General features: G+C 46.1%; 1 protein-coding gene across 24 annotated transcripts in view; it reads right to left on the bottom strand.

Annotated features, from left to right (window-relative positions):
- The window catches only part of LRRFIP1 (LRR binding FLII interacting protein 1), a 100,596-nt gene that overhangs the window by 48,521 nt on the left and 37,262 nt on the right, over positions 1-14,813 (bottom strand). For 17 of the 24 annotated variants that reach the window (XM_085065770.1, XM_085065769.1, XM_085065768.1 and 14 more), the window contains exons 2-3: positions 8,045-8,131; positions 1,314-1,331 (exon numbers count right to left, since the gene is read on the bottom strand). In XM_085065770.1, the coding sequence (XP_084921896.1) occupies positions 1,314-1,331; positions 8,045-8,131 (105 nt within the window). The remainder of the gene's footprint in view (positions 1-1,313; positions 1,332-8,044; positions 8,132-14,813) is intronic. The other 7 variants (XM_085065765.1, XM_085065764.1, XM_085065762.1 and 4 more) reach the window with 1 other exon arrangement.

A 14,813-nucleotide genomic window follows, 5' to 3' on the forward strand; every position in this document is an offset into this window, starting at 1 on the left:
GGATAACCCACTTATCTCCTCATCCATGTCAGGACACCATCAGTAAACAACCTCCTGGGCTCCCACGGGGCTGCTTTTGCACCAGAAGGTTGAATTAGTTCCCATAGAGGAGATTAATAATGAGCCTGTTGATCCATGGGCAGACATTGAGTCACTCAGCACACAGTCAACTCCAGAAATAAAACCAGGAGTGAGAGAGATTTGTTGCCAAACTGATGGGGTCAGGATTAAATACCAGAGCACATGATTTGAGCAGCTCTCTTCATATACATACACAATCAAAAGAGGAGAACAGCACTTGCAAGAAGCACATGCAGGGCTGGGTCAGGCTTTGAAACATGCAGTTAGGGCAGCTGGAGTGCCAGAATAAAACCAAACACACTGTGGTTTAGGGAGACATTCATCACTCAGCAAGCAGTAAAAATATCTCAGGGAAAAAGAGAAATATTCAATAAGGTAAAAAATGGCAGGCTTGAACAAAAATGTGCTTTCTCCCTTCCTGTAAATCTTCTTTGGAGCTATTTCTGTTTGTAGGTGCCACACAGTTCACATGCTGAAAGTGTACAACAGCCAACCATCACAACACAAACCCCAACACCTCTGTTGCTACATAGCAAGAGACCTCAGATCTACTTTTATCATCCTCTTTGCCATCATGGAAAAGAAACTGGGAGGAGGGAAGAGACCATGACTTTAAACTGAGGCGAGACAGGATTAAACAACATTAAAGCACTTACAAGGCTTGGGTGTTGTTGGAAGGAAGGCCATACAATTTATTTACCAAAAGATTATGAACTCAAACACAATATCCCCGATTTCCTTCAGTGACTTTGTACAAATAAAGTCATCTGAAAGTCATTCTTCCTGCTGGCACCTGCTAAATGCTTGCCCAGCCTGTAACACTTCCACTGATTCTCATGGCCTTCAGCACACAAATCTGTGTGGTCCTTGGTGACACATGGAGCCACTCCTTTGGCCCTGCTCTGCCAAGTCACTTTTCTGTTTTTGCTTTTTCTTTGCCAAAGAGGCTGTAGAAAAATATCATATCAAGTGTCTGACCAGACATTTTACATGGGTCATCTTCCCCCGCTCCCCTTTGTTGTCCACCCCTCAAGATTATGGGAGGGGAGGGCAGAATTACATGGAAATTTACAGCCTGCTGGGCATCTCCTACTCTTCAGAGGATATCCTAGGTTGGACTCAAGGATCTTGGAGGTCTTTTCCAACCCAAACAGTTGTGTGATTCTGAAACTGTAGCAAGACTCACGACATGGGAACACATGCAAACAAGAATGAAAGCGAGCAAGCCCTACCTTCTGGACCTGATAGATCTGGGGGGAAAGGGAGAGGAAAGAAACAAGGAACAAAGCTAGCGTGAATGATGGATACATAGCAATGCAACGTTCCACAGCTCCTTCTGGAGGGAAAAAACAGTGTTTATAGAGAAAATACAGCAAAACATGAATACAGAGAAGAGCACACTGAAGCCCTGTGGATTTGGGGAGGACAAAAGCACTACAGGTCTCCTCTGTGCACCCAACAAGGACACAGCATTCCTGTTCCCATTCCCACCACGCTCTGGGATACACATGGGACATTTTATCCCTGGGCTTTGCACCAGGCTAGAGCCCAGCTGTGATCCAGGGCCTCTCATTTTTCCAGCCTCCCTCCATGGCAGGAATGGATGCCCAAATATTCGTTCAGGACAAGTTGTGCATCTACCACCACAATAAAAGCAAACAGCGTTAACTACAGACCAACTGTTCCTCTTTGAAGGACAAAAGTTGTCCTTGAGGGATGAAGCACAGTTACAAAAGCACCAACCCCAAACACCTTTCACCTGTGCACAGCACAGTGCCAGTGTATTAAAACTCCTAGATAATTCCTTACACGTACATTGCCAGCACTAGAGGATCTCTGCAGGTTGCTCTTTCAATTTTTAATGTTTTCATGGAGCCTCACACTGTTTTCAGGCCTTAATAAATGCACTGCTGACTCTGCTCCACAGTCTTGGAGCACTTGGAGCACAAAAACTTTACAGCCATTCTACTGCATCTGAATTTTGTGTAAGTGAAGAATTGCCCTTGACTGATCAGCTTTGTGAATCCATGTGAAAACAGAAAACATGTTTTTTCCTGCATCTTTCCTGAACCCAGAAGCCTTTCTTGTAGATTCAAACAAAACCCCAAAGAACCCTTCTTGCTCAAAAACACCTGGCTGGCTGCACAATCCTCCAGCGGGTGAGCTGGTGGGAGGGTAGTCAAGTTTCCCAGATTTTGGGGTTTTCAGAGAATCCCTGCCATTCACTGCTCTCAGGGACACCTCAGAGGAACCTGGATACCAGTGCTGGGAAGCAGAGCTTATTTCTCTCAATCCCTGCCCTCCTGATCAGGTTCCCCTTCATGAAGGACAACTGCACAACCCAGATTAATGCCTCAGCAGCACTAATTCCCATTCCAACAAGCATGGGGGGGGAAAATTGGGACCCATATTTAAAACCAGCATTCCCACACAAGTAACCACCTCACCTGCCTTTGCCTAAGAAAGCCCTGAAGAGGAAAATGAACTAAGCCCTCCCACAAGGCTGCACACAATTCCCGTCTTTGGCTTCTCCATGGCACACTCAGAGTGCCTTTCAGCGATGCACAGGAGCCAAACACCACAGGTTCAGATGTGGCAATTCCCACACAGCTGATCAACCTTAGAGCTTTAACTTTTCCACGCTGGCTTTTTTCACCCACGCCTCGAGGCAACACTGTGGAAGCTTATTCTCCAAACCCCAGTGCTTCAGGCTTGGCACAGCAGGAATTCCCTGCTGAGTCCAAAGCAAGGCACGCAAGGAGCCTTGTGCCCAGGATCCAGATTGCCAGTGGACAAGATAACAATGATGCCCTTGTTCAGGCCAGGCACCGTGGAGGGAGGTGGAGAGGGCTTGAGGATAAACCCATGAGCATCATCTAAATGTTCCAGCTTTCTATAAAACCTGGAATTTTAGAGGAACCCATTAGCCAACAGGCATTACAACAGCTCTGCTCCAAAGTGACTGATTCCTCAGCAGTGCACTAGGGGAAGGTGTCCCTGTCCACCACAGGGAGGTTTGAATTAGGTGATATTTAAGGTCATTTCCAATCCAAACCGTTTTAGGGCTCTGTGATGACACTGTCCTCTTTTGAAAGTGTGGTACAGGAGAAAACACATGCTTTTAAACCATCACCTCTGCTGCAGATGTGTCTCCCACAAAAAGAGTCAATACATGTCTAAGCAGCCAAATGCCTTAAAGAGCACTTTCCTGTATTAGAGTAGGCAAAAAACCCCAAAAAAACCCCGAACGTGTTTCATCCACAGTATTAACAGCAGACAGCTTTCCTGGTTTCCTCATCACAGGAGGCTGCCCACAAAAATAAAGTTTTTCATAGAAATAGCTTTAAAACAGGACAGAGCAAGCCAGTGTTACATGGTTAGATGCTGGCAGAAATACAGTGTGCTAAAAACACCTTCCACATCATCCCTCTGCAAAGTTTCCTGTGCATCTTCACACTGAGTGTATAAGACACAGATTAACCATCACAAACCTCCATTTCTTCCCTGCTTATGTAAGCATCAAGTTTCAGTCAGCCTCACCCCTCCCCATTCAAGCCACAAGAATCTGCTTTTCTCTCTCTTTTTTTTTTTTTTTTTTTACTAGAAAGCATTGGTAACATATTTTATCCCAAAGAAGTATGAATCCAAAAGGGGAAAAGTATGTGCAAGCGAGGTAAGGAAGGAATTTACAAAAAGCCAAGTCAAGTTTTGTGCTGTGCCCTTAAAGCAAGAGCTGCAAATGCAGCCAGGAGAGCAGCACAGTGCACTTGCCTTGAACCAGAAGTACAGGCTCATCTAGTGTGTGAACTGGCAGGGCAGAATCTTATCCCACCGATTAAGGAGTGGGAGGAGATCATTCTCTTTTCACTTCAGGCCCTAATATCAGCTTACAGTGTGGTCTCCAAGTGTCAGCCCTTGAAGAGACATTTAAAGCCTTGCCAGCAGAATGCACAGAAGGTACTCCTACAGAAATCATTCTCTACAATTAGCCTTAAATGCTGCAGCTTCTGCATGTCTCAAAATGTTACTGTTAAATATTGCTTGGGGAAAAAAAGGCTTTAATACATTTTTGGTCAAGCTTCTGAGAAAAAGAAAAGAAAGTGCACAGGAAAAAAATTACATTCTTCCCATTTTACCTCGGAGCCCCATGAGAATTAACAAATTGTTACTCAGAAAAACTGGGCTGACCACTCCTGGCTTACTCTTCTGCGTGAATTAACACTAAATACCTGAGTGAACACAGGAATTTGTCTCAGGACCAAGCACATGTTGAGAGGACAAGCCAAAGGGACTGGCCTCAGACTGCAGCTGGAAATCAAATGTTTCAAAAGCACGGCAGCCTGGTATGGTTAACCAGGACCCATCACTGCTCTGACACCCACCAGTGGTGGGAAAACAGGGAAGGGACAAAGTGTATTGTAATTGTCCTTTCAGCTCAGAACAGGCACTGGCAATGAGAGCTCTCCTGCACTCACTGATGTGTGGAACCGAACCAGAGAATCTAACCAGAGCTCCAGGTTAATTATTTACATCTTTGGTGGGTAATGACAACAAAGCAGCACTGAATGAGAAGTCAGAAGCATTCAAGCTGTTACACTTGTTAGATCTCTGCTTTTCCTAAAGCTTCATTACCGAGAACACATTCTCTAACAAATACAGAAACTGATTCACATCTCTGTGATTCAAGAGTGATCAATACCCTTATCTTCATAGGAAATTCCCATGCCCTTGGCTGATCCCCCAGTGTGGGCAGCAGGGGAAGGGGGAATTCTGCCCCTCTGCCCTGCTCAGGTGAGACTCCACCTGCAGAGCTGCTCCAGCCCTGGAGAGAGCAGCTTCTCTGGACAGAGTCCAGAGGAGGCACCAGGATGATCAGAGGGATGGAGCAGCTCCACGGGGAAAGGCTGAGAGAACTGGGAATGTTCAGCCTGGAAAAGGGAAGACTTTGGGGTGACCTAATTGTGGCCTTCCAGTACCTGAAGGGAATCTGTCAGAAAGATGGGGCAAGACTATTTGCAAGGGCCTGGAGTGACAGGACAAGGGAGAATGGCTTTCCACTGACAGAGTAGGCTTACATTGGATATTAGGAAGGTTCCCTGTGAGGGTGGGCAGGCCCTGGCACAGGGTGCCCAGAGAAGCTGTGGCTGCCCCTGGATCCCTGGAAGTGTCCAAGGCCAGGCTGGACAGAGCTTGGAGCAACCTGGGATAGTGGAAGATGTTCCTGCCCATGGCAGGGGATGGAACAAGGTAAGTTTAAAGGCCTCTTCAACCCAAACCATTCTGGGATTCTGTTATCAGATCATGACTCTTGTGCTCATTTTCTTTCTTCAGCTTCAGAAAACACTTTTCATTTACCCATCTTACACTTTCTTATTAAACTTCTGTTCTTCTCCTCCTTAGCTTTCCCTCGCTGGAGGAAAAAAAAAAAACAACAGAGAAACCAAACCAAAAACCCCAAACCATTGGCACAGCTACCCTTCTTTGTGCTGCCTGGCACGAAGAGGTGCCAGGTGATGAGCTGATACTGCCTCTGGAGCACACCTGCAATCCTGCCCCACCACAGCGCAGTGCTCCACAGGAACTTTCCCACATCTCACCCTGCAGTTTGAGTTGCTTTTGTTCTCTGCCAAAAGCCCATCTATTGCTGCTGTCCAATTTCTCAATCATATGTGCAGACTCTTGATGGAAAAGTCACCCAATTACTTTAAAATGAGGGAAATGAAGTGCAAGATTGAGAAATGTCATAAAAATGAGGTGGTGGGCAGGAGAGGAGCCAGTTTCCAAATCCAGATCATTAAAACACCCTCCTTCACTGCCTCAGTTATAGCCTGTAATGGTAGCACCTGGAAACTTTTAACTCAGACCAGCAGTGTAAATATATTTTCAAGTAATCCATGCTCTACAAGAAGCCTGCCAGGGCATGCACACGGCTTTAAGCATGAAAAACTACACGCACACGCAATAAATTCATTTATTGCTTTTTAACTCCCAGAAGGGAGTTAGGGCTCTAAAAAGCCTTCTGAAGTAGTAAAGCAAGTGCTTAAAATTCTGGTTATTTAACGTGGCAGTAGTGGAAAAGTGTTCTTTATGTCTGTGAAAAGTCCGCAAAGGGAAATGAAGATGGCAGAGAACCAGGTGTACAGATCCCAGTGTCACAGTAGGTTCCCCTCCAAGGAAAGGGTAGGTGCCAAATCTCTTGTGTTGATCACTGCTTGGGATTTTCTATATTTATGTTTTATTATGCCTTCAAGACACTTGTGGCAATGAAAAACTTCCTGCAGCTATCCTTAATATCTCTACCTGGCATCTGAGGGCTAGGATTAAACTATTTTGAAAAGTTACAGAATATCCAAGCTTGCAAAATATTAAATAAATGTGTCATTTATTCCAGTGAGTTACAAAGTAGACTGTGATGGGTATCTGGCTGAGCTTTCAATGAATGTGGAATTTCAGAGGGACATCTTGCCCTATGCAATTTCCATCCATACAAAGAAGTTTTCACAAGTTTTCAGATAACAAGGTCTTCAGTTGTTAATTGCAGGAGCTTTAGTTTTAATACCAAAATTCCAGTTTACTATGACGCCCTTTGCAGCATCAGCTTTTAATCTGCAAAAGGGGTCATCAGCTCCATTAAGTCACCTGTAAATTAGATGGTGTCAGCTGCCAGGACACCCCTACTTACTGTGCTGCCCAACCAGAGCACGTGGTGCCTGTTTAGCACAGCCCTCCCACGGCTGCTCCAATCCCACCACCTCGGCACAGCAGCTCGGCAGTGACACCACCTCCCACTGCGGGCCAGGTGACAAGAAACATCCTTCAGAAAGCAGCAACTGCAGCAGGAAAAGCTCTGCTGCCTTCCTCAAGCTCTGTGTGTGCAGCTAGGGAGCTGAGGCACATCCAGACCTGCCTCACCAAAAGCTCAGCGTGGGCGACCTGCTCAAGAGCTTCTCCTGTGCTGGGCTGCTGCAGCCTGTGCTGGCACTGCTCTGCTGTCACCTCCTGATTCACTGCTCAGAAGATCAACCACATCCTGCTCTGCACCCTAAAGCAGATGTAGAAACACTGAATTACGGAATGGGCTGGCTTGGAAGGGACCTTAAAGATCATCTTGTCCCACCCCCTGCCATGGGCAGGGACACCTTCCACTATCCCAGGCTGCTCCAAGCCCTGTCCAGCCTGGCCTTGGACTCCTGCAGGGATCCAGGGGCAGCCACAGCTTCTCTGGGCACCCTGTGCCAGGGCCTCCCCACCCTCTCAGGAAAGGTGTTTTTCCTAATCATCCCTGCCCTCTGTCAGTGTGAAGCCATTTTCCTTTTGCCCTGCCCCACATTTATTCTTACTATATATTCCCACACCCCACCCCCACACTCCTTACGTCTTCCTTCTCCTTCAAAAATCTGTTGAAAAAATTGAACTGTGATGACTGTTGTCCCTGTTGCGCCTAATCTGTTGTTTCAGTGAATGCACATCATCAAATACAAATTTTAAGCCCTCCTGGTTCAGTTCACCAGGTAATGCTTTGCCAGGTTCAGTTTTTACCCTTGCCAACAGCAGCCCATCCTTTTTACAAACTGCGGGAGAGTGCAGCACCAGCTTCACAGCAGGAAGCAGAACAATTCACAGTGGAGTTATACAAGGGCCAGGAATCTTCCATATTCATTGGATTTCTAATGAAGTGATAAGAATCCACCACCCCCGATACACACACAAAGAAGCTGCACACATCAAAGTTTAATATTAAACAAGAATGACTAACCACCAGGATTTTCTGTGAATAATTATGCTGGCTTCGCCGAGATAAAACCCTCGCCACAGTTCGTGTTTTTTCCAGGTTTTTCCATGATCGACATCAGTTCCACGCAGACCATTTCAACCAAATATAAATGAACCCTCTGTTTTAGGATCTCTGAACATCCTCCTCCCTGGATACAACCCAAGCACCCCCCAAAAGCCTCGGCCTTACCTCCTTCTGCTGCCTCTCCAGCTCTTTCATGCGGATCTCCCGCGCCTCCGCCCGCGCCGCTCGCTTGGCCGCGAGTCTCGCTTCAGCCTGGAAATGAACACAGCGATGGGATGAGATGAAAGCTGGGAAACCCAACGGGGAACACACTGCTGAAGCAGGGCAGGGAATGGGGAGGCTTGACTCGGCAAGGCTGTAAACACATCTGTAGGAGTTAATTCCCTACTGCAGGTAATGGCCCTGCCTTCCTATAATACCCTAACTTGTTATCTTCACAGGCAGGTAAAACACCCCCGTGCAGGCACTGCCCTCCCTGAGCACTTGTGTTTAAAAGATCTCTAATTACTATTTATGTGGCTGGAGAGGAAACTAGGAGATTTATTTAAGAAAGGCAGGTTTGCTCTTTTTGGTTTGGGTTGGTTTCTTTCTTTCTCCCCTGCAGCGTGGATTGTTTTTTATTGATGAATTAATTTGACCAACGGCAAACACATTATGTGCCATTTTTCCTAACCACTGACACTGTGCACACATACCTGGGCACAGGATTTGGGTAAACACTGCAGCTCAGCACAACTATGCACAGCTAAGGCTGAAATGATGGAGAGAAAATGCACCAGCTTCATTATAAATCTCCAAAATTCCATATTCCAGTCCAAACCTCCCTGGAGTGGAATTCTGCCAAGAACAGACCTCTTGGGAGACCTATGGTGCTTCCTCACTTCAGCCCAGTTGGAAGTGCTGGGAAGTGCTACAGAGTAACATTTAATATTCTGCTTTAAATCCCAGGCAAAGCTAGCAGGTCTTACAGAGGGAAAAAGTAAAATTAGCTCAGGCTTGGTACAGTACAACGTGAGCAGCTCGCCCAGTGGAATTCAGAACAGCTCAGCAGGGAGCCACCACTCACAGCCAGTCATCCTGGTGTTACACCCAACTCCTCTGCTCCTGAAACCTTCTACTGTAAGGACAGCATCCAAATTTACAGGAAAAACTGCCATAATATCAAGGTCAAGCACACAGAGAAATTAAAACGCCTGTGTTTTCAGTAGTGCTTCTTAAACAGAAGGAAAACCCACAAAAAATGGAAAGGTGTAATTTCTTTTCCCTTCTGTAAGTGTATTCACCACTCATGCTTAGGGAAAAGTGCCACAACCTTCAAAAAGACAAACAAAATATGGAAAAAATGCCAAAAAAAGGAGTAGGATGGCTGAAACTCGCAGCTAACAGAAAAGGGTTGATGAAAACCAAGCCTGAGCTGGTGTATGGGAGGACCAGGAGCCTTGTGATGATGCAGATCTTAAAGCCTCAGACTGGAGAAAAACAAGAGGGAATTTCATCAAGACATACAAATATCTCAAAGGTGGGTGCCAAGAGGGTGATGGCAGACTCTTCTCAGTGGTGCACAGTGAGAAGACGAGGAGCAATGGCCAAAAAAATTAAGTTCCACCTCAACATGAGAGAGAATTTCTGTGCACTGAGGGTGGCAGAGCCCTGGAGCAGCTGCCCAGGGAGGCTGTGCAGTGTCCCTCTCTGGAGACATCCCAAACCCAACTGGACACGTTTCGGTGTCACCTGCTCTAGGTGACCCAGAGGACTGGACTGCATGAACTCCTGAGGTTCCTTCCAACACCAGCAGTTCTCTGAAATCTGAAACATTGCTTGTAACAAGAAAACAAGCTTTCTTTGAGAATTAAACAATGGGCTCATGGCAGAAAGAACAAAGGGTTGGTTTTGCATAGAGCTGCTCTCCCTTGAGTTCTTTACCTGAATTTTGAGGCTTTGCCATCGACAGAAGCTCCTACCAGGAGCAGACCTTCCACACCAGATGTGTTTTCAACAGCATTTCCCAACCTGAAGCAGTTTATCCAACCAAAGAAAGCCCAGCTCTGCTGCTGCTGGGCAAAGCCTAGCTGGAATCCCTGCCAGGCAGTGCTGTGATCCACCTGCAGTGTTTGGAATTGCTCACGACACCCACTATCTAAACATGCCCTGAGATGTGTGCTGAAGGTAAGAAATCCCAGCTCTGGAAACAAACCTGATATCCACTTGACGTGATCCCTTTCTGTTTATTTCAAAATAAACACTGGCAAATCCCACCTGATAGAGGTGAGGAATGACACCAGCACAAACTGGTTTTTCCCTATGGAAAACAAAGGGGCCCAAAAGTCTGCATAAGCAAAACACACCAAACAGTACAGGCTGTGTATCCCTAACTGCCCTCCTGACAGAAAAAGGTAGGAATAAGACTATTTGGATGTTAACATGATTGCAGCTGTCATCCTCATGAATTTCAATAACCACCTGAGCTTTCACATTAGAACTAGGTACCTGTATGAAAAATTCAGATGTTGTACTTTGAAAAAATAAACGTATTTCCCATTGTTTCCCTTGTATGATAAGGGCCAAAGGATTTACACACTTGCTAGCTCCATTGCAGAATTATATATTCGCCCAGAAGCAAGTACAATATAATGCAAAATGAAGCAACTTGAAAAATAGGAAAAAAATTTAAAAATTTCCTCAGGCCTTCCTGAGAATGAAGCTTGCCAGTTTCTAAATTACAGATATAATTCTGTTTTTAGTGCCAATCCATGGGGCATCTTTACTTTGTTCTATTTCACCCTTGCAGCCCTCCAGCTGCCCATTTAAAGCCAACGTGCAAACCTTGTAAAAATAAAGACACATTTTCACTCAGCAGCTTTGACTAACAATGGCTTACATTTGGAACAAGCATATTGTTTATTTATGATCTTTTTCTTTCCATGACCACACGTCAGCCTTGAGTGTCTCTGAATACAAACAACAGAAACTGTATCCTGGGTTCTTGAACTTTAAGCTAAAAACCTGTTGGTAGCATATACTGGTATCTTTGAAGGAACTCATCAAGTGTTATTCCATCCTGAACACTCCTATTCTAAAGCAACTCATTTTCATCACATCAAACCAGATAATTACGGAATTGCTCAGGCTGGAAAGAACCTCAGGAGGTCTCCAGTCTACCCTCCTGCTCAAAGCAGGGTCAGCATCACATTCAGATCGTGTTGCTTAGGGCTTGATCCAGTGGCTTGTGAAAACCCCTGAGTTTGGCAGCTCCACAGCCTCTCCAGGCTCCTGTTTCACTGCCTGGCCATCCTCATGGAATAAAGGAATAAATCCCCCCCAAATCTTGTAAAAACCTGCTCTTAGCTCCTTAGTAACCCCAACTTCTCTGTCAGAAGGCTGCTGTACCTTAAGGTCTGCATCAAGCACTAAGGAATATTTTCAAGCATGCTCTCAAGGGCGACTGGGTGCCATTTAGATGATTACACAGTTATTTTCACCGTGATTCCTGACCAAACACCAGCTCATTTGTGCTGGACAAAGGAGGGTTTGTAGGAAACAGGCCATCCTTCCCTAAAGGCTTTTTGAGCCTACAGCAGAATGAGAGAATGGGGGACAGGAAATATGCAAGGATCTAAAAAAAAGACTTCAGTATCTGAGGCTACCCATAAGTCTTTGGAGGGTTGTTTCCAACTCAGCAGAAATGTAATGTGTTATAGTCAGGCCAGCCACTAAATGGTCAACCTGTGGCCTTCATGATCCCATTTCTAGCATGCTTTGCTGGGTGGAATTACTTAATTCAGAAAGAGGTTTTTTTATACTCTGTAGGTGGCATTTGTTTCAAACCTGGCATTGCCCGTGAGCTCAGAGGAAGTAAATCCATCAGGGCAGGGATGAGTGCACACCTCACCCTGTACGATGGTATCGAAGTCAAACCCAAGTCTGGTAGCAACCCTAACACCCAACAAATCCTGCAGGGAGTGTGGGAGCCAAGCAGGGCCTGTTGAACACAGGATTTCCCGTGCCAAAGCCCGGCTCAGGTACAATAGGTGTCCCCAAGCACAGCACAGGGCAAGGACACACAGAACAAACAGCCCCACTGCCACCCCCACCTGCTCAAGCTGCAAACCTTTAGGACATGCAGGAATTCAAACACAGACCAGACTTTCAGACAAACACAGAGGAGTGTCAGATTTATTGTGGGCCTCTTCCTCAGAGGCACGGGCGTGACGGAACTCATCGGAGTTCGTCAAACCACACTCTCTGAGACTCTTGGACTCTGTGCTGTGCTATAAATACCTTGATTTCTTGCACAGCCTGCAAGCAGCAATGCTAACTTTACATTTCTCTCTCTGCGCTGACTAAACCAAAACAGGCTTTGCCTGGCTGACTTTGGTCTCCATCCAGCCCAAGCACTTGGCAGAGCCCAGAGTGGAGTCACCTCGAAGGGCAGTAGCAGAGACAGACACTGCAGCCTGCAAGAGACACTGCTGAACATTAGAAACCACCCAAAAATTCACACACTTCTGAAATTCAGCTTACTGGAAGCTATTCTTTAGGCTGCCTAAGGCATAAGTAACTATTCAAGAGCTCAAAGATTTAAAAAAAAAAAAAATTAGAAATCACTAAGACTGAAGGAAGTGATCTTAAAATCATCTAATAGTCACTAGTGACTCAGCAAGCAATACAGGCCTCAATCAAAAGTGACAGATCGCTGTCAAAAACAGAAGAATAAAAATATGAAGCCTAATTGCACTCATTACAAAGCTTTTGCAACTTCCCTTTTATGAAATATTGCTCATCTGACAAGAAGAACTGGCAGCTTCAGTCCTACTGAACGTCATACCAAAAAAACCCAAACCTCACAAGAGACTTCTGTAAAGTCCCATAGGCAAAATGAGAGGAGATGGCAACCACACTGCTGAGATGAACACGGAACTGGGCACCAGCTGGAAAATCACCATCTTAATTTATGTGATTCACTCAAATACTACAAATATACACACTGAATTCTTGTCTTTTTGCTGCAGCTGCTCAGAGTGATTTACAGTCACCAAGGCCTGAAACAAATACACTGTTGAGCTGCAAAATGCTTGTTGCTTTTGCTGGGCTACTTGCTCAGCACTTGACACTCCCGCTTAAGGGTCACTCAGCTTGAAAATAAAAACCCAGCCCTGTGCAGCAGCAAATCTTTACCCTGTCTTAAGGAGTTCAGTATATTTAGCTCTGAAGAGGGGAAAAACTAAGCAGGTTGTAACTGGAGCACAAGTACATCTGAAAAGTAGTAGCTCCTAATACCAACCCGGGTATTAGGAATCAGCTGGAAAGGGGGAGAAGCACCTTCTGCCGCCTGCAGCAGTGAGGAGAAGTGGGAATGTGGGACCTGCAGCTGCTGTGGAGCTCTCCACAGCCCCTTTTCAAACATCACTGGTGGGGCCAAGGGCTGGCTGTGCCCATGGCCAGGGGATAATGCACAATGGTGACGGAAGCCGTGGCTTCCTGGTCCTGCGCCGCGCCGGGGAAGCTGCGCTGTCATTATCACGGCGATGAGAGAATTATTTAGGTGACTTGCTAAGGTAGAGGCCAGCGACACACACACATCCTGAAGGTGTGCATTCTCTGAGCCTTTCCCTCCTGAATGGGCCAGGGTTTCATTGTTCGCCTGGCAGCCCCAAGACACAGCCAACAAAGGCAGGAAGTTATGCTGCTTTTCTGAGCGGTGAAAAATGACTGTGTTGACTTGCCACATAGTTACATGTGTAAGAGCTTTCCAGCTATACAAAGCACCCCTCAATTCCAAGGCACTCAAAATTACCTGCTTCTAAGACTACTAATCAAAGTCAGTGTCGTATTTTTTGTGGAGGATTGACGTGTTAGCTTGCCAGCACCAAACCATACCCAGAAAAGCTCTCTGATCCCACTGCCAGAGAAACCTTAAAACACAAGTCTGCCTGACTAAATTACACCTGCTCACTGGGAGCAACCACTACTGTGCATTGCTGCAATAACTATTCTCAGGCGGATTTAAACCTCTTGCCAACGTGCTTCAGACCCAGCCAGCCTGTCATTTTTGGGGCCAGCATAATTTTTCACAATGGATGCTGTCCCATTACAGTTTTTTGCATCCCCTTCCTCAAATATTATACAACTGTTCATTCCGTTTAGCCAAGTCACACTTCATCAGACAAAAATCTGATAAAGGTTTCTTGCACTCCTACATAATTTAAAGTCTGTTTAGACATGCAACACCTGATTTGCAATATTCCTGTAACACAGCTGACCAACATAGCTACCAGGTAGAACCAGTGCTAACCCATGGCAATGTTTTTCCCATCTCATTTGAGCAACATGTGACCTGAATCAGGAGTTCCAGGAGCTCACCGGTGAGTGGTGACTATTTAGCATCCAAACAAGAGTGCCTATAAGGACTTCTATGCTTAAGAGGTCAAACCAGCATATTTATCTGACATTTTTTGCATATGAGTTATAGATTCAAACACACTTTGCACCACTTACTCATACAGTAATGAACACGTGAATCACATCGGGCTCGGTCAGTCCACATCCTGCTTCACTCCTCACCTTTCTCTTAAATGCAAATTGCCATTCAAAGGCAGCAGGCTGATGAACCTTAGCCTACACGTAAACACTGGGATTCCCTTCTAATTCCCCCGAACCAGCGCCGCTGGGCTGGTGTGACAGCTCCTCTCCCTCCTGCAGTGACAGCTCCTGTCGAGGGATGCCCGTGGCCATCTGCAGGTCCCAGGGGCTGCTGTGACACTTTGTTTAGCAATCATTTACCAGGTCCCGCTGGCACGAGCGCTCCCGGAGCAGCAAGCAGCTCACTTTTCGCTCAGTGACTGTGAAAAGCACAGCTCGGACGATCCCCCGGGCTGAGCACACGCGGCGCCGGCCGCTCCGGGTCCCCACCCGGAGTGCGGGGCTGTCCCGCGGC

Source organism: Lichenostomus cassidix, chromosome 7 (genome assembly GCF_008360975.1).
Source record: "Lichenostomus cassidix isolate B80296 chromosome 7, HeHo_3.0, whole genome shotgun sequence".
NCBI classification, from domain to species: domain Eukaryota; kingdom Metazoa; phylum Chordata; class Aves; order Passeriformes; family Meliphagidae; genus Lichenostomus; species Lichenostomus cassidix.